The sequence below is a fragment of the Jaculus jaculus genome, chromosome 10 (genome assembly GCF_020740685.1).
Source record: "Jaculus jaculus isolate mJacJac1 chromosome 10, mJacJac1.mat.Y.cur, whole genome shotgun sequence".
In the NCBI taxonomy this organism is placed as follows: Eukaryota; Metazoa; Chordata; class Mammalia; order Rodentia; family Dipodidae; genus Jaculus; species Jaculus jaculus.
This window is the reverse complement of record NC_059111.1, coordinates 82,679,338-82,705,601: the sequence shown is the minus strand read 5'-3', so window position 1 is coordinate 82,705,601 and position 26,264 is coordinate 82,679,338. Positions and strand designations below refer to the sequence as shown.

Sequence of the window (26,264 nt, the reverse complement as noted above, 5' to 3'; positions counted from 1 at the left end):
GATAGTTGAAAGAAGGGCTTATCAGTTTCTAGCCTGATTTGCAATCAGTGCAAGTTTAGAGACAAGAACTGAGCATAAGAGATGAGTATGTATGCAAATTGAAGATCAAATGTTAAATTTGTTTACTTTTGAGTTTTACACATACAAAAATAAGAAAAGATGTGTCATTGACTTTCTGCTACTACCTTTACAAGTTTATTCAGTTCTGAGTCTTTAAAAAGATAATTTCTAAAAAGCTCCTTAAACTAGGAATCTACAGCTACCAACACATTTTATTTTGAAAATGTAAATACGATCATAAGGATTGATGTCACTCATGGTTCTCATCCTGATTTTCTCAAGCAGTCTCACAAACTGCATAAGTTTAAATTAATTTTACTTTACTTTCATTAAATTCTTGCCAATATATTCAGTCCAAAGAAACTGTGAAACTAAGCCAAACCTAACAGTAGATACAGCATGACTCCAATGATGTTCGACTTCTGACTATTGTGACCTGATATCTTTCTTACAAGCAAAGAACTAAAAGGGACCTACAGGACATACCATGTTTTGCCCATCAGGAATCATAACCACCAGCTGGGCATTGTGGTCCCATATCATCCTCCAGAAATCCTTGATGGTATGGAGAAGGGGATGCTGTGTGATGATGAATTCACTACTCTGGTAATAACCCTACAAAATCAAAAAGAAGATAAACAAGCCCTGACATATGACTTTAAACAAACTGACTTTTTTTTTTTTTTACATTAAAGGACCTAAAGTCAAAATTGTGATTTTAGTCATACATTGTGAACACAAACAATAATGTGTTTATTACACTGAATGTTTGCTGGGTACTGCCTGTATGCCAGGTACAGATTGTTTTCTTTTGCTCAAGAAATTGATGAGCTGGGAACTGTGTTCCTAATCTTACAGATGATTAAATTGGGGCCTAAGAAATTAAATGTGGACATATGAGCCTAAGAAGTGTACTCAAGCTTACCTATAACCTCCAGGAGCAAAGGTACCACAATGGCATGTGGAAAGTGTCTCCTAAACTGGATAGTATAGGAATTCATAGCACAGTTTGTACTTCTCACTGTCCAAACACCCTGGGTTTCAGAATGCAACCTTCTCATCACAGGATACCTTTGACATTCAGATCTCTGGCTGATACCATAAGAGAGGAATTGGGAAGGCTCTTTATTGACTGTGCTGCAGAAACCTGGAAGCTGGTACCCATGGACTAAGCATGACCTCCATGGTGCTTACTAAACTCTTGACTCTTCTCACACCTGCTCTTTCAGATCCCATGCCTTCTTCCGCTGGCTGCTGTGTAGTGCAGCATCAATTTATAAGCCACCACTGCACCATTCCCTATTTCCTCCCTACGCATCCATTAATCCTTTCTTTGCTGGCTAAAAAGAACATAGGTTTCTAGAATGGGTATTAGAACCCTTTTGTCTGAAATCAAGCTGTGTGAGTAAACTATTCTGAGATGCTGATGAGGGACATGAACTAGCCACCTGCCCCATGGGCAGAAGATCTAAATGTAGAAGGGAGGTATTGTATCTTTAGAAATCCAGGTGCATGAATGAACCCAGTGCCAGTGTGGAACTGTACTGCCTACCTGATATAATTTCAGTGAGTTTGGGCTTTGCTGAGCTGGGTGTATCTTAGGTCTGCCTAGAGGCTCTACCTTAATGAATGAAAGTTTTGTATCTACTTATCAGCTTTGAGGGGTACTTTGAGTTCCTGCTTATTTGTCTTGCTTGAGATTTTCTTCCATCCTAGGATAAGTAAAAACAAAGGCATGCTGGTATTTCCTTCCCCTGGCTGCTGTGGGCTGCAGTCTGATGGACCTGATGTCTATCAGTGGTGCTGCCCACACCCACAGTTGCTGCTACTGCAAGGAGCCCACTCTGGTTCGCCCACTCTGTTATTTTATTCTGGTAACACAAGTTGGCAGGCAGGTGCCCCAGTGATGTCTCTGACTTACCATGATATAGGATGCATTGATGTAGTCGGTGCCTTCCCCACTCAGGGACGAAATCCCCACCCTTGATCTTTCCACTGGAATACAGAACATTCCAGGTTAACAACCATGCTCTCTGTACTGTGCGTACCCTTCAATCCCCAAAGGCAAAATGTAGCTGCATTTCTCAAGCTGAATGCTTTTGATTTTTAAATGTTAAAATTGTAGTTTTAGATAAAACTTTAAGAAGAACTCACAGGTCATTTTAAAGGCTGATATTGAGCATTGTTAGAACACTATAATCGATATAATGTATAATAATTAGTGTGTATAGCATTTTTACTCATGAGACCATTATTACCAAATGCACATAAGTATTCTATTATAAAACAACAGCAAAAAAAAAAAAAAATATATATATATATATATGGTTTGCAGGGTTCCAAACAGCTTACCAGGGATGATGGAAGAAGTTCTGTTCTTTTCCCTATTGCATTGCTTTAGGGCTGTAGAATAGTCACTCTGCTGGATACTAGATTGACCCAGAAGCTGAGCAAGGGAGACAGAAAAAGAACAGGCTGTTTCCTCTCAGTAACTGAGGACTCAAACACAGACAGACACATCTCAATCAAGATGCGATTCTTTTTTTTTTTTTTAATTTTAGTTGTTTGATTCTTTCTTTTTAATTAAAAAAATTTAGTGTCGTCATACTCCAGTCAGAACTCAGTCTTATTTATTTATTTGTTTTCAAGGGAAGGGGGAATATGAATGGTTGTCCTAGGGACACTAGCTACTGCAAACAAATTCTGACAGATGCACCACTTTGTGCCTCTGTTTTTTTTTTTTTTTTTTTTTTGTTTTGGTTTTTCGAGGTAGGGTCTCACTCTGGTCCAGGCTGACCTGGAATTAACTCTGTAGTCTCAGGGTGGCCTTAAACTCATGGCGATCCTCCTACCTCTGCCTCCTGAGTGCTGGGATTAAAGGCGTGCGCCACCACGCCCGGCAATGCCTCTGGTTTTTTATGTGGGTGTTGATGAATTAAACCCAGGCCAGAGGGCTTTGCAAGCAAGTGCCTTTACCTGCTGAGTCATCTTCCTAGTACCAAAGATGTTATTATTATTTTTTTTTCCAGGTAGGGTTTTCACTCAGGCCCAGGCTGACCCGGAATTCACTATGTAGCCTCAGGGTGGCCTTGAACTCACAGTGATCCTCGTACCTCTGCCTCCTGAGTGCTGGGATTAAAGGCGTGTACCACCAGGCCCTGCTCAAAGATGTGATTCTTTAATGTAAACACTCTTAACTTTTTTTTTTTTTTTCCCCACTGACCCTTAGAACTAATCCTTGTTTGAGTGAAGTGCCTGTTGTATACTATGGGAGCTGGGTAGAGGACAGAGCATTAGAACTGTGACTGTCATCAAGAGAAACCCTTCCACACAGCTTCCCTGACAGATGTTCATCCTCTGTCTCCTCTACCTGAACTCAAATGGGAAGGAAGCAAATTACCTTAGGTATGTGTGTGTGTGCATGTTAATTGTCAAGGTTTATAAACTACACTTAACAAAACGTTCAATAAATCATTAGGGGAAATTATAAACCTGTGTTGAGAAGGACAAAATTAAACCCTGAAGCAAATAGAGATATGCCATTGCTAGATTAGAATGTTGTTAAGATGTAGATTTTTCTTAAAATACTTATAAAAGCCAATCCTGACAGAAATTTTCATTGTACAACAGATGCTAATTTAACATGAGCCAAAAATATTCAACTTGTATTGAAAAGACTATGGAAAATAATTTGTATATTGCATAAAGGAGAAATTCAGGAGATATAATAACATTAGAGTGACATCATCCAGAAGAACCCACATATCTGTTACAAATCTGAAAGGAGAGTGAGAGAATGTTGGGACAAAATGCAAAATGAGATCTCTATCATACTTCAGTAAAAGATACTCCATGGATTACGTATCTCTAAAGGTGATGGCAAACTATGCCTAAAAAGGGTCATAAAATTCTTATACCTAGATCTATGTATTTCTTTTAAAAATACTTATTTATTGTTTGTTTGTTTTTTTGTTTTTTGAGGTAGGGTCTCACTCTGGTCCAGGCAGGGCTGGAATTAATGATGTAGTCTCAGGGTGGTCTTGAACTCACGGCGATCCTCCTACCTCTGCCTCTTGAGTGCTGGGATTTAAGGCGTGCGTCACCACGCCCAGCTATTTATTTATTTATTTGAGAGCAAGACACAGAGAGAGAAAGAAGAAGGTTAAGAGAGAAAGAGAATGAGCATGCCAGGGCCTCTAGCCACTGCAAACAAATTTCAGATGCATGTGCCTTTTTTTTTTTTATATCTGGCTTTATGTGTGTACTGGGGAATCGAACATGGGTTTTTAGGCTTTGCTGGCAAGCACCTTACTTGCTATGTAATCTCTCAAGCCCTAGGCCTATACATTTTCTATGCTAAGTTAATTCCTGGAAGAAACCTTGCAAACTCTACTTGAGTAGGATGTGTAAAATTCACTGTAGGGTTTTAGCTCCTGATATTTAAGACAAGATTTTATTGATACTGTCTTATAGATATCCTTTTCTTATACAGTGTTAATACCAAAAACTTATCTGACCAATAAAACAGATTGTTTTTCTCCCCTAATGTTTGGAACTTTTTGCTTCTTCAAATTTTGCAAAATTTGTTCATAATATGTTTTTATGTTTCAAGACTACTACTAATTTGTAATCATGCTTTCATTTTTTCTTTTCCTTTTTTTTTTTGAGACAGGGTCTCACTCTGTAGCCAAGGCTGGCTTATAACTCACTATAGAGCTCAAGCTGGCCTTGAATTTGTGTCCATCCCTCTGCCTCAGCCACCTGAGTGGAGGGATTACAGTTATGAGTGTCCATACATGACTGCATTCTTTTTCTTATCCTATTGTTTATGAATGTGTTTTCTTCCTTCATAAGTGAAGTCAGAGAGGCATCCATTTTCCTAACCTTATCTTAGCTGCCAGCCTTAGAGTCCATGCATTTATCACTATACTTTATATACCATATACATTCATTTAAGGTTTTACTGCTTCTAAATACCAGTTCATTTATGGTGTCCTCAGTCTACCTTTCTATCCACCCCAGATCCCGGCTCCTTCCAATTCTTTCACTTCCCTTAAGTTTTATTTTAAGGTAGGGTCTTGCTGTACCTCAGGCTGACATAAAATTCACTATGTGATCTCAGGATGGCCTCAAACTCACAGTGATCCTTCTATCTCTGCCTCCTGAATGCTGAGATTAAAGACATGTGCCACATGCCTGGCCTTCCCTTAGGTTTTAAAATAAGTTTACATATTCCACTAGAAATAAACATACTCAAAATAAGCAACCTAAAAACTACCTAGCTCTTTCACTGCATGCTTCTTGTGGCCATCTTTAACATTCTGTTTAGAGTCAAATTTTTAAAGAGAGCTATGTAATTGTTCTTAATCCCTCAAATCTACTCAGTTTCCTTCTCTTTTAAAAATTAATGTTTTAAGTTAACATATAATATCATAAGCTGACTTCACTATGACATTCTCACACACATATATCTACTGGAGATGACAGATAACAGGGAGTTAAAAACTGAATGGAGGTCTGGAGGGATGGCTTAGAGGTTAAGGCATTTTGCTGCAAAGCCAAAGGACCCTGGTTTGACACAAGTTATCCAGGTGCATGGGGGGGGGGGTGCATGTGTCTGGAATTAATTTGCAGTGTCTGGAGGCCCTGGCACACCCATTCGCTCTCTCTCATAAATAAAACTTTGAAAAAAGAAAAACCAAATGGAGGAGGCAGGATAGACTTATGGGGAGGAAGGGGACTGGGAAGAAGGAGACAGGGAACAGGAGGGAGACAGTGGGAAAGGGGGACAAAGGAGAGCAAAGGATATTGACATATGTGCCTGAGGGTGCCATTCCCCTTTACGTTGATTAGAACAGCTTTTCCAAGGGTCATCAGTACCCTAGGACATGGCTCAATCCTGTGGACCTTTCTACAATTACATGGTGACTAGATCTTACAATTTGCCATCTTTAATTTTCTTTTTGCCTTTGGAATCATCGCTGTCTCTGGACTCTTGCATCTCCAACTATTGTAGATCTTCCCTACTCTCTGATGCCTTCAATTTCTCCTTCTTTTTGTAGTCTAGCCACACATTGCTTAATTATACTTTAAATAATTTCCCAAGATTTTATTTATTTAATTTTGCAGTACTAGGTTATAAACCCATTGCCTCATGTATGCAAACAAGGACTCTAAAGCTCACCTCTATCCCTAGCCCATCGCCCAACCTTCCAAACACTTTCTAATGGCCATTTTACCCAGTACCAAGGGTTCAAATAATCATGTCCAAGATAGCCATTCCCTAAAGCTCTTTCTCTAAACTTAACCTCTCTTGTAGGATTCAATTGCCCACCACACAAGGTAACTGGGGCACACTCCATCATGATTTGAATGCAGACAACCATGGTAAAAGAGATAAGGACTGCAGAAAGTGATTAGGGTTAGATAAAGCCACTGGTGTGGAGCCCCGTGGGTGAAGCCTGATGGATTTATAAAGGAGGACGAGTACATACACACTCCCTGTCTCTGGCTTGTGATGTTCTGAGGGGGTCCAGATCTTCACCAGAAAGGAGAATATCACTAAATACGGTCCCTTGTGTTCATAGAATCATAAGCACAAATAAACCTTTTTTGTTGTTTTAAAACAGCTTCCCTCAGTTATTTCCTTATATAAGTGAAAAGCTGACAAATATAACTCCCAAGCACTTCAAAATTAGGTGGGCCTAGAAGTAGTTTTAGCATTTTGTTCCCTATCACATTCCACAAGAATGCACCTCCTCTCCTGAATTCTCATTCACCATGATAGATACCACCTCCTCCCAAATGCCGAGTAATTTTGTCTCTTTTCCCTCCACAAAAGCAGTGTCTTATAAGGTAATGGCCAAATCCTCTGACCAACTTTTAGATGTAGCTCATTTAATTATTCCCTAAGTTTCATTCTTACCTTTATACCAACACAATCCCATATTATATTACCATATTACAGAGGAACTTTCCATATTTTTTGGTATTTGTCTGTTTTCTTACCTGTATCCCCATTAGATTGCAAGCACCATAAGAACAGAAGCTTGGTGTGCTATTTTACCTTTTACCTTGCTGTGTGTGTATGTAGTGTGTATGTGTGTGTGTGTGTGTGTGTGTGTGTGTGTGTGTAGTATGCATGGCTGCATGTGTGTGTGCATGTGTGCCCATTTTTGGAGCCCATGACATCTAGTGACCTAGACTATCTCTATTCTGATTTTCTTCCTTGAGAAAGTGTCTCTTGCTGAATCTGGAGCTCAAGGTTTTTTGTCAGTTTTTTTTTGTTTTTTTGTTTTTTTTTTTTTTGCTAGACTGACTGAGCTCCAGTAATCTGTCTCTGCCCTCCTCAATTCTAGCATTACAGATGTGTCTTTTTAAAAATATTGGTGCTGGGGTTTAAACCATGTCCTCATGCATGTGTAGCTCTTATTTATTACACAATTTCTCCAGCCCCTTCTTTTAATTTTTTTAAAATAAATTTTATTAATTATAAGCAAAGAGACAGAGAGAATGGGCATGCCAGGGCCCCATCTGTTGCAAATGAACTCCAGATGCATGTACCACTTTGTGCATCTGGCTTTACATGGGTGCTGGGGAATCAAACTCAGGTCATTAGGCTCTGCAGGCTGGTGCATTAACTGTTGAGCCATCTCTCTAGCCCTCTTTTAATTTTCTTAAGGCATGTTTACATATACATGTATTTTTAATTTTTTATGAGCGAGAAAAGGGAGAGGGAGAGAGGGAGGAAGAGAGAATTGGTACACCAGGGCCTCCAGCCACTGCACTTGAACTCCAGACATGTGTACCATCTTGTGCACATGTGCAACCTTGTATACTTGTATCACCTTGTGCATCTAGCTTAAATGGGATCTGGAGAGTTGAACATGGGTCCTTAGGATTTGCAAGCAGTCTTAGCTACCAAGCCATCTCTCTACCCCTGCATGCTTACATTTTATTCTTAAACACTCAATTCTGCCATCTAATAAATCTGACAAATATTTATGGAATAAGTAGACATGAACTTTGTTTCAAGGAAATTTTGTGGATTTATTTATTTAGTTTTTTTTTTTTTTTTTTTTTTTTTTTTTTTGAAGTAGGGTTTAACTCTAGCCCAAGCTAACCTGGAATTCACTATGTAGTCTCAGGCTGGCCTCTTGCTCACCTGGATCCTCCTACCTCTGCCTCCCAAGGGCTAAAATTAAAGGTGTGCACCACCATGCCCTGCTGAATGAACACTTTTCTAAGACATTACATATACATGCCTGTGTTTTCTATCTATGTTGTAAAGAAGCAATGATCAAATATTTCTCTTTTTAATTGAATCCTGATGTTATGTTTCCCTTTCCATTCTGGACTATTCAACTTAAACCATATCGATTCTTTTATGTGATTCTATGGGATAAATCATATTTAAATAAGAATTCTATTGAAAATTGGTGAAATACCATTAAGATTAGGTTGTTTGAATAGCTTTTCATCTCTTCAAAAGCTATTCTATATGCTAACATTAGTTGCACATATCATTACTATCTGGTCTGTAGTTCAAACTGTATACTTTTCTTTCTGAAATGCATTCCTTCACGACTCACATGGGCTTGCTGAACAAGACATGTGTCTTCCTGAAGACAGGTCTTAAGTCCAGTGTTCACCCCAATCTTGTTCCCCTGAAAGCACCAAAGGAAGGGCTGAGAAGGGAAAAGATTTGAGAGGATCCACAGTGGCTAAACATGCTCTATGCTATGAACAGGGGCAAAAGAGCAAGGCAAACACGGAAAGTCAGGGTTTGTTCACTTCCCAGGCTCCTCCAAAATATTTCTGTATATTCTTTCTCTCCATGTTGTCACTGCTTCCCCAGAAACCCTTTAAAGTTAGATGATAGTTCGCAATGAAATCATAGTCTCTACCCCTGTGGAAATCCTCAAAGTTTGCACATTCCCCGGTACCAGGCTAACACTTGATTTCTACATTCTTCACTGACTTACTTCAGAAAACCAGAGAGCTCATCAGTGTTTGGGGAGGTGTGCTAACAATACATGTGTCCGTGTCTGCTTTCCTGCTCGAGACAGGTGAGTGGGAGAAACTTGGTTGAGGATGCTTTTGCAGGAGTAGGTGGCCTATTCTAGGCCAAGGATTTCAAGCGAGACACGGACTTCCTGAGAGCAGCAGGAACAACCCGCGCCATCGCCCTCGCGTTCAAGTGCCCAGGTTTTTTTCAAAGCAAAAAGAGCACTTAGCCAGTTTGTATCTTAAGTCCCGTTTGTTCATTCTGTTAGTCTCCGAGGCCTCCTTTCCCGGGCTACATTTATATTTGTAAAAGTTAGTCTAGGGTTTCTGAGAACTTTTCCTCTTGCTACTCAGAAGGATGCATCCCCTCGAAATTTATTGTGAGACTCTGTAACCTACTGTCAAGAACAAGGGTAGCTCAAACACAAAGCCATTACTCCAGCCACACTTTCATCTTGTCCAAGTGGTCTTGTTGAGTCAAACAAGGGGACCACAGTGATGTTCATTTCTGTGGTGACATTTAAGAGGACTCACCTGGAATTGTTTCTCTAGTTTTGTCTTGCCTGTTGGTCCTGGAATGAGGAGGGCATTAACATAGGCATGGATATGACTGTCCAGCACCTCCGTGTCTTTGCTGAGTATGGCCTCGACCAATGTGTCATGAATAAAGACATACTGTTCCTGAGAAAACAGTGAGGAGAGAGCATTATTTAAAAATTCCTGATACATAGCTACAAAAGTAAAACTTCCCACTGACAGACAGTAAGAGTTTAACAAAATGTTGGGGGTGAGGAGGATGACCTGCCCCAAGTTGCTGACTAGGTCTTGGTGGAAGGCAGACATAGGAAAGGAGGTGGGCAAGAGAACGACCTTGTTGCAGTCCTCTACTTATAGTGATATTTGTGGGTAGGGAAGGCAAAGCAATGCTGCCTGTGTCCTTCAAACTTGCCATTACCACATTTTCTATAAAGAGGACTTCCTGGTTCCTAAGCTTCTGCCACATCTCCTCTAGTAGATACTCCAATTCTCCTAGTAGGCTGTCACATATAATCTGGTGAAATTTTACCCAGTTTTCAATCATTCTCTCATTTACACAGGTAGCACTCTTCTCAGGTCTTATCTGATCAGAAAGTATTGCTATGACGAAGGTTTGCTTTGGTTTGGGTTCCCTGCTCAGCCATATATTTCTGGTCCTTTTTTTTTTTTTAAATGAGAGAGAGAGAAAGGGAGAGGGAGAGAGAGAATTTGCGTGCCAAAGCCTCAGCAACTAAAATTGAACTCCAGATGCTTGTGCCACCTAGTGGGCATGTGTGACCTTGCGCTTACTCCACCTTTGTACATCTGGTTAAGGTAGGATATGGAAAGTAGAATATGGGTCCTTAGGCTATGCAGGCAAGCACCTTAACCACTAAGCCATCTCTCCATCCCATTTCTGCTGCTTTTAAAGATAGCATACATAATTTTGAACCTAGATTCATTTTTACTTAGAAACAATAAAATAGAATCACACATTTTTTTTATCTGTGTCTAATATTTTATAGCATTAAATTATATGGGCCTACAAAAGAGTTTAATTTGAGAGACATTGGTACTTCGTAAGCTGAAAAATTATTCCATTAATCAGCTATCTATTGGAATGACTTTAGGTTTTGGTTAGCATGAACGTATGCTGGCTCCTGCAGACTAGATCATCACTGTGGCTAGTGTCATTTGAAAGACAATGCCTATTTGGTCATAAAACTTTAGCTGGCCCCTCCATGCCATAGCTGCTATTACCTGGAGATATGTGTTGAACGGTCTTCCCCCAAAAGATATGTTGAAGCTTAATTCCCCCAGTGCCTCTGAGCATGCGCTGAGTTGTAAGCAGTTTCATTACAAATATAATGAGTTGTTAGGAGGTCAGGTGGCATAGGGTGATGACTAGCATCCTCACAAAACTAGGGGCATTCAGACACAGAGGAGATGGTTATATGAAGACCATGGCAGAGATTGGAATGATGGATGCTGCACCCACTGGAAACTGGAAAGAGGCCAGGACACCCCTACACATTTCTGAAGGGGCATGGTTCTGGCTAGACCTCATTTTCAGTTCAGACTTCAGAGCTATGAGAAAATAAGCTTCTGGTTTTCTTTAGCATATCCAGTATGTAGAACTTGCTTATACTTATCTTAAGAGACTAGAGCAGATACATCTTCATGACATTTCAACATACTACCTAAATAGAAATACGCTTTTGAAATGATACCTCTGTTTGCACCAAATAATTTCTTTGTGAACGAATGTGTTTTAAGAAGCCAAATACGTTGACAGTTCCTTCATGCTGAATTTGTTGCAACATACTGTCTAGCACAATATATGTGCCCGTTCTTCCCACACCAGCACTGGACAGAGAGAGGAAGGAGAGTTTAATGTCAAGCAAAACAAAATTTGAAAACAGGCGATCTAAGCTGCCATGCCGATTAAAATAATTTCCTTCCCTGAGCAACTGAGCCACATCCAAGTTCAGCAATCTAAAACTATGAACCGTCTGGTATTTAAGTATAGATAGCAAATTAAAATTTTTCCTTTTGAATTTGTTTTTGTTGTAGGTCAAACAGCAAGGCAACCTGACTCTGTGGGATATTTTTAAGTTTCAGTAGTTATAATTGTTGTTGATTCTGGGTTATACAATGAAAACATTATGCATCATGGTATAGCAAGTTGACATTTAATCTGGAAAAAAAAAATAAAAGCATTCATTCCACCAAATTCTGAAAATCAAAAGCCAAGGGCTCTGGTCTGTATGTCTGCGTAGACATGTTTGCAAAGGTTTCAACATTAATGAGAAAGAGAATTTGCTAGAGCTTTTAGCTGAAAATATCATTTCAGTGAGATCACTTGGAATAAAGTGTAACTTCAGCCATTTCTAAAGAGCCATTATCTATCAACATCCTCAAAGCCCTGATCTGAGGGACAGAACTCAGATGGAGCCTCCTTTCAAATGTTCTGACATGTGGGAAATGCTACAGAAAATTAGCACCTGCTCTGCACAGTAGTCAGCCCTTCTCCATTTGCTCAGAAACAATCCCTGACCTTCAGAGCTATTTTTCTTGCATCTCCTGGTTTTCCTCAGCTTCGCATAAAACTAGCAGGATTAAAAACCTGAAGATCAGTCTCTCTGTTTTTGTCTGAGAAGAACTCCAAGTAGATAATTAGAATGTCTCAGATAAGTTCTACATCAAAAGAAAAAACTTGCCTCAGCGAAAACATGGACTCTGCTTTGACAAAAATGCTACACTTCTAGATGAATTTGATTTATGTGATCATAACGCTCAGAACACAGAACTTGATAATATTAACTGTTATTATTTTTAATAGGCTTTTTGTATTTCTTTTCCCTCTGGTAATGAGGGTTGAACCCAAGGCCTTGTGTATGTTAGGCAAATACTTTACTACTTGAATTACACCCCCAGTCCCAACTGCTACTATTTTAATAGGAAAATATTAGATTAAAACATATGCTATAAGTTTTCTCCTTGTAAACATATACTTTTTTATTTATTTGCAAGTGGAGAGAAATAAAGAGATAACAGATAAGCAGAAAGAATGGGTGTGTCAGGGCTTCCAGCTACTGCAAATGAACTCCAGATGCATGTGCTACTTTGTATGTCTACTTTTTGTGGGTACTGGAAAAATGAAACTTGCTCATTAGGATTTGGAGGCAAGCACCTTAACCACTGAACAATCTCTCTGGCCCCTATTTTCTCTATTTTGGTAGTATCCTTAATGCTACTACTAATCTTGCTCTTTAAAATTATTTTAACTATACATAAGAGAGAGAGAGAGAGAGAATGAAAATGGATGTGTCCCACTTTGTGTATCTGGCTTTATGTGGGAACTGGGGAATCAAACCCAGGCCAGTGAGCTTTGCAAGCAAGTGCCTCTCACTTCTGCGCCATCTCCTCAGCCCTTAATCCTGCTCTTGGAAATTCAAGTTCTTGGAAAACAATGAGTTGTAAAAAGGGTTAAGTTGACTTTCATGAACTCAGAGAAATAAGACAGGGATTTGGGTCCCAAAGTATTTTAAAGCAACTTCATGTTATTTTGAAAAATTCAAAATCTTAAGAGTTTGAATTTTCCTCATGGAAATCAGGCAGAATAACTACAAAAGAGTGAGAAACAGACAAGCAACTTTAGCATTTTAATCCCATGATAGTACATGTATTAAATATATTCTGTTGTGAGCATGATTGTATTTATGTATGCATTTGTGTGTGCAAGTACATGTGCCTGTGTGTGTGAATGTGTGTGGAGGCAAGAGGTCAATGTTGAGTGCCTTCCTCAATTTCTCTTCACCTTATTTTTTGAGACACAGTCTCTCACTGAATCTAGAACTCACCAGTCCATATACACCTGCTAACCAGCAAGTCCCAAATATCCTCCTATCTCTTCCTCCCCAGCACTGTGATTACAGTCCCATACCTCCATGCCTGGCTTTTTACAGGTGCCAGGGATCCAAATCCAGGTCCTCATGCTTGCATGCTAAGCACTTAACCAACTGGGTGATTTCCTCAGTCCCACTGTCCGTATTTATTTGTGACAGTGTCTCTTATGACTTGGAGCTCACCAATTAAGCTGGACTGGCTAGATAACATGCTCCAGAAACTTTCCTGTGTCTGCCACCACTGAACTGGGGCTACAGGTACATGCCACCAAACCTGGCATTTATATGGGTACTGGGGACTGAACTTGTATTGTCATGTTTTCAAAGCAAGCACTTTATCAACTAAGCCATCTCACCAATCCCTTCTTGTAATAAATGTTTAAGAATAAAAATATTGTTCTAGGGCTGGAGAGATGGCTTAGTGGCTAAGATGCTTGCCTGCAAAGCCAAAGAACCCAGGTTCAATTCCCCAGGTTCCACGTAAGCTAGATGCACAAGGGGGAACATGCATCTGTAGTTTGATTACAGTGGCTGGAGGCCCTGGCACACCCATTCTCTCTTTATCTCTCTCTCTCTCCCTCTCTGTCTCTTCCTGTGTCTTTCTCTCTCTCAAATGAATAAATAAATAAAAAAAAATAAAATATTTTTAAAAATATTGTTCTACCTATCTCACAGTTCACAAGTTGAACTCCTATGCAACAATAAAACACAGTAATACTTGCTGGTCTAAAGTATTCAGGCATCATGTTCAAAGTCTAGTATTCTCATTTGTTAGTGATCAGTAATTATGAAGTAGACACACAACTTTACTTCCCCTTACTTTGCTAAATCCCATTTTGGTATAAATGTCCCCACAATTCCCTTTGTTGCCAACAAAAGCATTTCTGCAAGTTTAGATACACATCATCTCTTAGACTCACCTGCAATGAACCACAACAGGCCCCACTGCATGGCGCTTGGCATGGGCTGCCTTTCTCACGAAGGTCAGCACTGGTAGGGAATACTCCGGAACACCCATGTCAGGCCACTGGGTGTAGTGATACTGTGTGACCAGGCGCCCACTGGATCTTCCTTTCTGGGAGCCCTGGAAGAGTTCAGATGGCTGCTAGTTATATGGCAGTTATATGCACACACACATATGAACATAAAGTTCTTAAATGCACCTGCAAGATTCATTGCCTAATTCTGGTAGTCAAAGCAAAAAAGAAATACACTGACATTTGTGATAGGCACTTTTATGTGTCCATTTTGCTAGACTATGGTGGGAAGTTGTTTGGCCAAACACTACTCACATTATATGTTGTGCTGAAGATAAATATGTTTATACCTGTGACTAGCATTTGAATTGGTAGGTTGAGCAAAGTGGATCTCTCTCCATAGTGTAGGTGAGAATCATCCAATTAGCTGAGGAGTTACAAGAAAAGGCTAGAGATTTCCTAAAGATGAGTCCCAAGAATCAACATGAAATTCTGCTTGAATTTCAGCCTCTTCACTTGATGAGTTTGGACTCAAAATTACATGTCAGCTCTTACTTGAATTTCCAAGCTGCTATCCTATCTTACAAATCTCCTTACTAGTTGTGCCCATTTATCCTTCTGTCCATCCATTCATCCATCTATCCATTTGTGGTAGACAACTTCAGGTCTCTGGGATGAACTTCCAGGCAAAGGATAGTTATGGAGGAATGGGTTTATTGAAGATAGAGGGGAAGCTCCATATTGGCAAAAAAAAGTTGACCCTCTTTCACAGGACCAAGATGAGAGAGAGAAAGAGAGAGAGAGAGAGAGGGAGGGAGATTAAAGCCAAAAGCCACCTTCAGCACCACAAGCAAACATACTTCAGGAACTCCAGACACAACTCAGGCACTTTGCATATCTTAGACTAGAAGTCCAAATCTACCCTCATACTTTAGGGCTGGACCCTAGGATCCACCTGCACTGACACCTCCTCTATCTAGGTGGCTGCAGATCTAAACTACAAACTTTAATAAAATCTTGAATATATTAGGGTCTGTTTCAGTCAGGTTTGCATTGTTGGTAGAAATCACCCAACCAAGAGCAGCTTGTGAGAAAAGAGGTTTATTTTTGGCTTACAGGCTTAAGGGGAAGCTCCACGATGGCAGGGGAAAACAATGGCATGAGCAGAGGGTAGACTTCACCCCCTGGCCCACATAAGGTAGACAATAGCAACAGAAGAGTGTGCCAAACACTAGTAAGGAGGAGGAAGTTATAACACTGATAAGCCCACTCCCCAAAATACACTGCCTTCTGGAGGTGTTAATTCCCAAATCTTCATCAGCTGGGAACCTAGCATTCAGAACACCTAGGTTTATGGGGACACCTGAATCAAACTACCACAGGGGCCATCTATTCAAACTACTACAGCATCAATGTAACATCCTTCTCCATCCATCCACCTATCCATTCATCAACATCTATCCTTTCATCCATTCATCCACCCATCCACACCATCCACCCATCCATCTCTATCTGTTCATCCACCCATCCACATCTATCCATCTACCTATACATTCATCATTATCCATCCATCTACATCTATGCATAAATATATTTATCTATTCATTTGTCTGGTCTTTTATCCATATCCATCCATCCATTTTATTATTCTTGATTATTTTGAGAAATAAAAAAATAAATAATAAAGTTTTGAGAATAAAGTTATGCATTACTTCTGAGTGTACTTTTTTCCTTCATTTATTTCAATCCCCACTATTTTAGGTTGTGCAATGGTAGTGTATCAAGGATATACAGTGAAGTGACCAGCTTGAGCCAGAGTTCTTGCCATGTATCAGAGTCACTACAACCATCATGACGGTCTGGACCCAAAGCTACAGCTAATACTTAGAGACATGAAAGGGATCATTGAGATGAAGATGTTGCTGTGCTAAGAGCTTTATATCAGTAATACATTAGTGATATAATTTTTTCTGCATCTTGGTTACATTGCCCATTTATTTAAACAAGGATTGATTGAATCAAATAATTGATAATATAACTATAATTTGTTTTTTTCTTATGTATATATTTTAGTTGAAAGATAAGAATTGTGCATGTTTATGGTATACAGCATAAAAATTTTTATTAGGGATCAACTAAGGGATAGCTAAATTGAACTAATTGTATTGCCTTACATACTTTTTTTATGGTGAGAGAAAAATCTACTCAGACTGTTTTAAGTATATACTACATAGTATTGTAGATAGTTCCAATGATGCTGGGATGAACATCCAACCAAACTCGGTTTATAGGAGGAAGGGATTTATTTCAAGCTTAGAGATCCAGGGGAAGTTCCATTAATGAAAGAAGAAGCTGGCCCCATTCATAAATCCAAGCTGAGAGAGAAACCACCAACAGCCAGCAAATACCACAAAGCAGCAAGCAAGGACTGGCAGCAAGTAAGACCCCCCCGACCACCACAGGTCTCAAACTTCTGCATACCTTTGGGCTAGATCCATCCCCAAACACATATTTGGGCTGGACCCCAGGACTCACCTCAAGTGATATGTCCTCCAGCCAGGTGGCTGGATACACAAGTTACAAGCTTTAACATAAACACCTGAGTGTATGGGGGACATACATTCAAAGTACTACACACAGCCATTAACTATAGCCATCATATTATACAATAGATATCTTATTCATCATATCTAACTGAAATGTTGTATCCATTGACCAACAACACTCCAGTCTCTTTATTCCCAGGCCCTAGGGATTACCATTTACGCTCTACTTCTGTGAGTTTGTGTTTCTTAGATTTCACAAATAAAGATTGTTTTTTTGCTCCTGGCTCATGTGATTTAACATTGTCTTTAAGGTTCATCCCAATTGTCACAAATAACTGGATTTCATTCGTTTTAAAAGTTTAATAGCCTTTTATTTTGCATATATATGCCACAAGTTCTTTATCAGTTTATCTGTTGATGGCACGTGTCCATCAATTATTAACTCACCTTTTTTATCTTTGTATTCCTTAGAGTAAAATTCCTCACAGTATAATAGGCAAGCACTTGAACATTCTTCTGGTTGACCAGAAAGTTTCCATATTCTTCACTACCATCAGTAGGCCAGTACTGGTCACATTTTCTCTGCAAAAGATAAAATAAAGATGCAATTTCCATATTTCAAATGCTCAATGTAGGAGTGACCCTTGAAATCAATAAAGGTATGAGACACTTACTCCCCTAAATATTTTCTCTTTTTTTCCTAAGTGGTCATAAATTACTTGTAGAGGAGTACAGGGAGAGAACCACAGAACCGCAAGAGACCTGAGATTATCAAGTCCCATTTTGCCCTCTTGGATGAAGAAAGTGAGGTGGTACATTCTGAGCTACATGGAGCTCGCACTCAAGCCTATAAACTGAAATCTGCTTCATTCTTCATTGCTGTTCTTGAGTTCTGCTTCCTTTTTTTTTTTTTTTTTTTTTACAGTATAAAGAGTACATTGAATAAACAGCTAACTTGATTCACAATTGAACTTTCTAGTTGATAATACTAATAGTTTTTCTTTAACTGTCACACATACTAGAAGGAATACTGATTAACCCTTCATTACTTTTATCCTTCTCTAATGTTAGCTTTATCAGATATTAGATGTAGCAGCTGGGTACTGGTGGCACATGACTGTAATCCTAGCACTTGGGAGGTAGAGGCAGGAGGATCAGGGTTGGGTCTGTAGAGATTGCAAGGCCACCTTAGGCTATGAAGCCTTGTCTGAGAAAACAAACAAATAAACAAACAACACCCTAAAACAAAACAAAGACAGAAGCTCATTGAAAGCACACCTAGCTGGTATTAGTGGATGGCATAGCAAACAACTACACACCCTTCCTTTCTCCACAAGGTTTGTTATCATCACAATAACCTCCACGTTATGCTCCCATATCATTCTCCAGAAGTCCTCTGCTGTGGATTTCAGTGGGCCCTGAGCAGCAATATAAGCCTTTGGTCTGTTGTAGCCCTGAGGAAACAAAAGATAAGTGTATCTTGTTATCAGACTTATATGTCATTTAACACTGTGTAAAACTCATTTTTTTTTTGTATTTTAGAGAGAGAGAGAGAAAGAGAGAGAGAGAGAGAGAGAGAGAGAGAGAGAGAGAGAGAGAATTGGTGCCCCAGGATCTCAGCCACTGGAATCAAAGTTCTGATGCTTGTATCACGAGTAGGCATGTGCCACCTTGCGCTTGCCTCCCCTTTGTGCGTCTGGTTTACACGGGATCTGGAGAGTTGAACATAGGTCCTTAAGCTTTGCAGGCAAACACCTTAACTACTAAGGCATCTCTCCAGCCAAAAACTCAAGTTTTTAAAGTTAGTACCCCTTTTCAATTATAGAAAACTATAAAAAATAAAGAATAAAATTGCAAATCTGGAGAATATTGATAGCACTAGCAAAGATGGCAATTCTGCTTTAATTTTTATTAAAAAATGAATTCTTTTTATTCCAGATACAAAGACATATCCTATGCTTGTGTTTAATTATGCTGTTTTGAAGTGCATTTCAGGCAACGGGGTTTAGTTGTCAAAGCAGTTAAGAAACCTCTAGAATAGTGACCTCTCTCCTCTCTTCTCTGGGCAGGGCTAATCATGAATAGCTCTCTCAAAGAGCATGCAGTGTCTAACAAGATGCTTGATGAACACTAACCTAGCCCATCATCTACTCAAAATGAAAGCAACATCCCTGACCTGGAGATGAGGAAACAAGCTCAGAGGAGGTCAATGATTGCCCAGGTTCCACTGCCAGTGGCAGAGCTAGGATCTAAAATCATCATTCCTGTCAAGTCTACACTCTTCCTGACATACAGGTACTCCTCTGGGAGCTTGAAGTGACTGCTCATAAAACCAACTCTATAGGTAGCATCTCACTTCTTTGAACTCAGCTAGACTTTGAAGTCGGGTCAGGCAAATAATAGAGTTCTCTTGAGAGTCAGTGGACCACAATGAAAACCCAGTGAGTTAAAAAGCAATCTAAAGTCTGTGGAGAGCTCAATAGAATTCAACAAAGCTAGTATCACGAAGGTGCCTAAAACCAAGGAGGCTGCTAACTGGCTTATTATTCATCCTTGTGTGTTTGTCAGTACTACCATGGGAATTTTTCAATTTGGATTTATTGACCACAAACCATATACATAGCACTGTTCTAGCAGTTGTAGGAAATATAAAATAAACTGATTTATGGAGTTATACATCTATCTTAATTTCCATACCCTATCTTGAACATACATTACTAGCCTGAATTCCTTTCATCTTTCAGATGATTATACAAGTAGAACAATGGTATTCAATCTAAAGTCCTGTATCTAGAGGATCTGTTAAAAATTAATTGTTTGACTTTTTATTGTATAGCAGATGCAATGTTTTAAATAATAGTACATGTACAACATTATGGTCCAATAAAGTTTCTATAAAATTTAAATCAAGCACACTTACATCAACATAATTGGCATTGATGTAGTCAGTCAGTTTTCCATCTTTTTCAGCAAGCTGAGCAAGCTTAACCCTGCTGTGATCATCTAGAATAAAAAAGAATATATTTCAGTACAGCACACATCACTCTTCAGAATCAAGTTCTATTATATTTGCATTATAATTTGTCATAAAATTAGAGTTAACAAAAATAATTTAATATATTGGGGTGCATATTGAAATGACAAATTTAATAAAATAACTAGAGCCAGGATCTCTGCTTGTGAGAACTTTTTGACTAGTAAGCACTTTGGTGACATATGTGTAGAGAGGGATATGTAGGTATCAAGAGGAAGGTGCACATGTCAAGGTGGATTGAGACAGAAATTGTATTGGTGTGGGGTGATCAGGAAACTTTCCATGAAAGCTGGATTCTGAAGTTGGCACCTGAAAGGGGTTTTTCAAATGATACCAGAGCTTTAAACAGTGAAGAGCCACTTAAGGTGAAAGAAAAGTGATGGGAGCCCCAGAAAGCTATGGAAGGATGGCAGCTGACATACTCTGAACAGGAGGTTGATGGAGGAAGAAGCAGTTGAGAATGAAGTAGAAAAATCCTTAGGAGTCTCTCTGAAGGGTGACAAGAAATAGCTCTTTCAAAGGAAGAGCCCCAGAGAAGGAGCTACTCCAAAGAAAGCAGGAGCATCAATGTCCAGGCAACAAGGAGACGGACCCAGTACTGCCCATTAAAAGAAAACAAAAACCCTGGATCCTGATACATGTTTACAATGGTAATTTAAACTTGCTGAAGCCAGAGTCTGGGGTTAGCATCAGCTCTACAAAAAGTATATATGTAGGCTGTATGTAAGGAACAATAAAACTTTTACTTAGAATGGCACTGAAGCTTCAGTGAGAGCTACTTTGTTCCAAGGCAAAGGAAGTAAATACTGACTAAACATAGCATACAACCCTAACACCACTGACATGAACACTTCCCTGGAAATAACATGCTGTGTGGACATAAAAAGCATGAACGGAAGAAGCTGTGTGGCAATGGAAAGATGGTCTGGGCACCAGGCTGACCTTTCTTTTTCTTTTCCATTTTGGTTCTAATACTTTTTAGAATTTCTGGGTTGTTTTTCTTTATCTGTAAAGTAAAACTATTATCTATCTTGCAAGGTTGTTTTAGGGACAAAATGAAGTAACATACTCACAATGTCAAGCACCTAGCAGATGTTCAACAAATGCTAATTTCTGTTCCTCTTATTCTGAAGAGGGAAATCTAATAGCCATTGCATCCTGAGAGACAACTGAGAGTCTATGCAGCCAGGATAGTTGTTTCAGTTGAGGAAGATAAACATACAGTAGAGACCTCTGCTAAATGTCATAAACTGTTACAAACCCACAGGAAGGAAAGCAGCATCTGTGCCAAGTATTAGAGAACCGAATCTTAAAGGAGGAGAATGCAGTCTCACAGGACTTCACAATTAGATGGGAACCAGAATTTGAACAGCTTCATTTTTTTTTTCTTTTTTTTTTTTTACTAGGTAGAGTTTCGCTCTAGTTCAGGCTGACTAGAAATCACTATGTAGTCTCAGGGTGGCCTTGAACTCATGGTGATCCTCCTACCTCAGCCTCCCGAGTGCTGGGATTAAAGGCGTGCGCCACCACGCCCGGCTTAAACAGCTTCATTTTTGAACATGTGTATATGAAGCTGCCCAGTGGACACATGAGGGACAACATAAGTTGATTTGAGTTTGAATGGGGTGGGAACATGAAGTAGAATTTCAAAAAATGAAGGGAGGGATCAGGGAGATTGCTCAGTGCTTAAGGACACTTGCTTGCAAAACCTGCCTCATAGGTTGAATTCCCCAGCCGCCCACTTAAATGATAGACATTTATTTCCAATGGCAAGAGACTTTGGTATGTGCACACACATACACAAATAAATTAATAAAAAATAAGAGAAATGGAAAAGAATATAAAGCAAAAGAAGAAACACATGAACACAAGAAGTGTTGCAAGAAGATAGAAGATGGCGATGCCACAGGAAAAAAATATAAGTAAAATTTCCTTAATGAAAGAAACTATGTACTTCTCTCTGGGGAGGAACAGAACACTGACAAAACAAAGAGAAGGAAAGAATTAAAAGAGGGGTTCTCATTAATCCTTTACAAGACCCAGGAAGAATGCCCAGAAAGGGAGAAATAATTTAAAGTAGAAGAAATAAGAATTCAAAAGAGAATCACCATTGGCTTGTAGATTCATAGAAAATAAGTAGCTCTCAAATGGAAGTGTGATTATGAAATATATAAGCTATCAGAAACCATTACAACGAGAGATGTACAATCCATGCAGCTGAAAGAAGGGACTAGATTCAAACTGGAATTCATTCTGCATGAAAAGAACCATGTCATGGATTGCAGGGTATATTTAAGTTATAGTCATTGAAGGCTATGCATGATCAAACAAAAGGCTTTCTTCCTGAATATAGAGGCCCTGAAAAAGCCCCACTGAGGTGTGCCAACATCAGCTGATGTGAGAACACTGGTTAGTAGCAGAAGTAGCAGAGCAATGAGCGTGGTGACATCAGCTATGTCAACTACATACTTACAGGCCACTATGTTGATGTACCGGTTCTTGTGCTTGTTGTCCGGGTGGTTGGAGCTGTCTGCTGTGATACCTAAGTCAACAGTGCAGCTCTGCACTTCCTGGAAAGGAAATTGCATGCATGCCATTGTTTCATATATTCTTTCATATGAAAGTGCCTTAAAATATAATAGGGCAGACAAAACAAACAAGATAATCTAGCAAAAAATATATATTATTATATGTTACAACTACTTCTTGGCTAAAAGAAAATGCAGTGAAATAATGCCTTACCTGGTAAAACTCTTTCAGTGTCTAATGAGGGAATGAATGCCAAAAAAGTAAAGAAATCAAATTCCACAGCACACGACAAATGAGAAAAAAAAGCGTTCATATTAGGTTTACAATGGAAAACTACGATCATGCAATAAATACATTTGTCACATACTAACAAAACAAAATGTTTCAAACACTTGCATGCAAATCCAAATGACTAACAATTTGTAACCTTAACAATATGTTATGGGGAAAAATAACATTTTTACATGGGGACACTGGTGTAATACAATGAATATTTTAAATGCAAATGAGAACCACATATTCCATGCCTCATCTTGTTATAGTAACTGGTGTTACTAATGAACAAGTACAGCTTTATTTGACCACTCTAGCACTATGTGAAACTCTGAATTAGAGAAACATTTTTTTGGTGTTGGTTTTTGAGCTAGAGTAAATAGTTTCTGATTAGGTGTTTTGTTTTGTTTTGTTTTAAGCACATTGGGGATTGTCAAAACATTAAAATTCTGTAAAACATTTAAAATTGTATGTACTATGTCATTTAAAAACAAGATTTAGAAAGCATTACTTTGTATATATTTATCTAGTACACCACTTTCTTGTTTGAACATCAATGGACATAGAAAATTTATTTCTGCTAATTTTCTATTAAAATGAATTAGAGTGTTTTTATTAGAATTGTTTCCTACTTAATCATATGAGTTTGGAATTTATAATTGGTATTAGAGAATAAAACAAAGTCTTATTTTCCAAATGGTATATAACCCAAGTATGAATCTAATGTACCAACTAATGATCCCACCTCTTTTAAAATAAGCTTTAAAAACCTTTTCTAATACAACTCATTCTGATAAATAAAACAATCTAACATACGAACCAATTAAGAGATAAAGCATTATTAATTATTAAGCCAATTATTAAATTAATGATTTTTTTCCTTAAATCAGACTATGAATTAAAAGCAATGGAATTAAGAGGAAAATTCTGAGTGAAAACATGGTTATTTCATTTTATTAATTTAATTATTGTGAACTGTTTAACAATACTCAGAAAAGCATGATATTCTTGAGTCAATAATATGTTTTGGGGCATATGCTGTCACCAGCCTTGATTATAAATCATCTATATTTACTTAGATTTTTTTTCTTTTGACTGTTTGGAAGGTATGTCATCTTTGACCTATTAGAATTTTGATGGGAGCCTGACAGTCATTTAACAGAGCAGGGGACTTTAACACTACTGTTAACACTGAAGCAACGTTGAACTACCAAGAGCCTCCAGCTTATGATAAGAAAACACAACTTGATATTTGAAGTATGAGACTTCATATTATGCCACACTTTACTTCTTACGATGTCTTAAAGTTTTCTAATTTTGGCTCTTTCTTTTTCTACCTATGTCTGACTGATCTGACTGCTGGAAAGCAGCTACTGAGTATAAGGAGAGTAGGTCAGGAGAGTGTGAACACTGTGATCAGGGTGAGATTTCAAAGTCCTTCGAAGAATTTGGGACCCAGCTGAGGGGAAGATAAAATGGCAATGCAAGTGTGATGCTTCCCAGGGGATGACCAGAGGAAAGGCTTACAATCTCTTACCTGTTAGCAAGGTTGATGGAAAGGGCATGGGATTTAAAATGCAAACCTAGGGTTGAATCTCAGGCTTTGTTAGCCATCAATTGTTTACCAACTTCTAGGAAGTTTGAGATTTTTGATCATATAAATAGAAATAATAATAATTTACAGAGATAAGTAAAAGTTGACTATAGAGGTTCTAGGTCCATAATGTAGCAGAAATGCTCAGAGGTGGCACTTCTTTTGTGTGTGTTTGTGATTGTTAATGTTGGGCTCATAATTCTCTATTTTGAAAATTTTGCTTAAGTGGTAAATTTAATAGCCATGATAAATTTTCATTAAACTTCATCACCCCTTCTAAGAGAATTTAACAGAGTATAACTAGAAAACTATTCATTGATAATATAGTTCAATTTTTTTAGAAATGTATTTCCTCTTGATTACTTTGTATAAGACTATCAAAATGTTTTTGCATTCATATCAGTATAATACAAATTTGTATGCAGTTTAACTGAAAATCATGAATCTTAGTAAATCAGTATAATTTGTGTCATTAGAAAATTAAAAAGAACCAGTGTTGCTAATTTTTAACTTAAAGAAAATATACAAGAGATAAGTATTTCATGAAAGAGGATTAACATTTATGTTCTTACTTCTTCGATTAGTATGAATCAGCTTTTCAAACAGAAGACAAATATCCTAAATTATATGGTAACTATAGTAGAACTCCTAGCAGATGAGAAATTATGGAAATATCTTTCCTAGAAAAAAGTAGCCTCAAACTCTTATATCAAGAAATAGTTCACTATTGAATTTTACATATGTAAAAAATTTTTACATATTTTAAAAAGACATATTAAAATCATACCTCAAATTCTTCAGTAAACCCATTACTTGCATGTAAGTCTGCTACATGCTTTGGAAAATGCTTTATTGGAATTGCTCCAACATCATCTAAATGAATAAAAATGTTAAAACGGATAATTCAATTGAAATGAATGTATCTCCCCTTTATAAGTATCTTCTGAAACAACTTCAAAATCAATCATAATTACAACTCAATCTATGTTCAGTTGACAATCAACAATTACTAATTTTATTTATATTTACCATAAGTCATATCCCACATTTAAAATTTGAATTTTATTAGAAATCTCTTTTCCATATATATGTATTTTAAGGTAAACTAATTTCTTTTCACCCTCAAAGTCTCACTTCATATCAATATACAGATTTATATATGGCTAACTTTGTTTATCATGAGTAGAGGCTGTATATAAGTTCTGGAAACAAGTCATGTACAAGTAGTTTTTCCTCATTCCTTCCCTTCTCCTCTCTCTCTCTCTCTCTCTCTCTCTCTCTCTCTCTCTTTTTTTACCTTTATTCCTTCTTTCCATTGTCTGAGACAACAATCTTAATATGTACATGCTGGTGTTACACTTGTTATGTAGCACTGGCTAACTAAATATTTCAACCTCCTGCCTCAGCCTTCAAATGTAAGAATATGTAGCTATATTTTCAACTTATAAAATTATACAGTTTAACAACTTATAGTCAACTAATCAAATGTTTGAATTTGGAAACATTTACCCCTTCTCTCTACAAATAATAAAAAAAATTTATGTGTAGGCTATAAATGTTGATAATGTAAAGAAAACTTTTTGGGACTTTTAATCTATAAAATTTCAAGAGTTTTATCTTAAAAATAATGTCATGTAAACAGTGTCACAGATCTGTTAAATAATTGTGAAGGGACCAAATTATTTTATTATGGCCTTGTTTTATTATTTTCTTGGAAAGTTTTTCTAAGATTAATCATCTTAGTAGTTCACAGTATGCAGTTTCACAAGTGATTTCTTTGACAAGGGACATCAAACACATTTCACTAGAAACAGTTATTTA

At 38.1% G+C, this 26,264-nt stretch overlaps 1 protein-coding gene across 5 annotated transcripts in view; it reads right to left on the bottom strand.

Moving 5' to 3' along the window:
• Ptprz1 (protein tyrosine phosphatase receptor type Z1) overlaps positions 1-26,264 on the bottom strand; it is a 174,416-nt gene that overhangs the window by 8,685 nt on the left and 139,467 nt on the right. For 3 of the 5 annotated variants that reach the window (XM_045160208.1, XM_045160211.1, XM_045160210.1), the window contains 12 exons: positions 25,231-25,316; positions 22,790-22,810; positions 22,521-22,617; positions 19,934-20,016; positions 18,333-18,467; positions 17,461-17,595; positions 14,411-14,574; positions 11,313-11,448; positions 9,601-9,747; positions 2,413-2,506; positions 1,982-2,055; positions 547-675 (listed from right to left, as the gene is read on the bottom strand). In XM_045160208.1, coding sequence (XP_045016143.1) covers positions 547-675; positions 1,982-2,055; positions 2,413-2,506; positions 9,601-9,747; positions 11,313-11,448; positions 14,411-14,574; positions 17,461-17,595; positions 18,333-18,467; positions 19,934-20,016; positions 22,521-22,617; positions 22,790-22,810; positions 25,231-25,316 — 1,301 coding nt within the window. The remainder of the gene's footprint in view (positions 1-546; positions 676-1,981; positions 2,056-2,412; positions 2,507-9,600; positions 9,748-11,312; positions 11,449-14,410; positions 14,575-17,460; positions 17,596-18,332; positions 18,468-19,933; positions 20,017-22,520; positions 22,618-22,789; positions 22,811-25,230; positions 25,317-26,264) is intronic. The other 2 variants (XM_045160209.1, XM_045160212.1) reach the window with 1 other exon arrangement.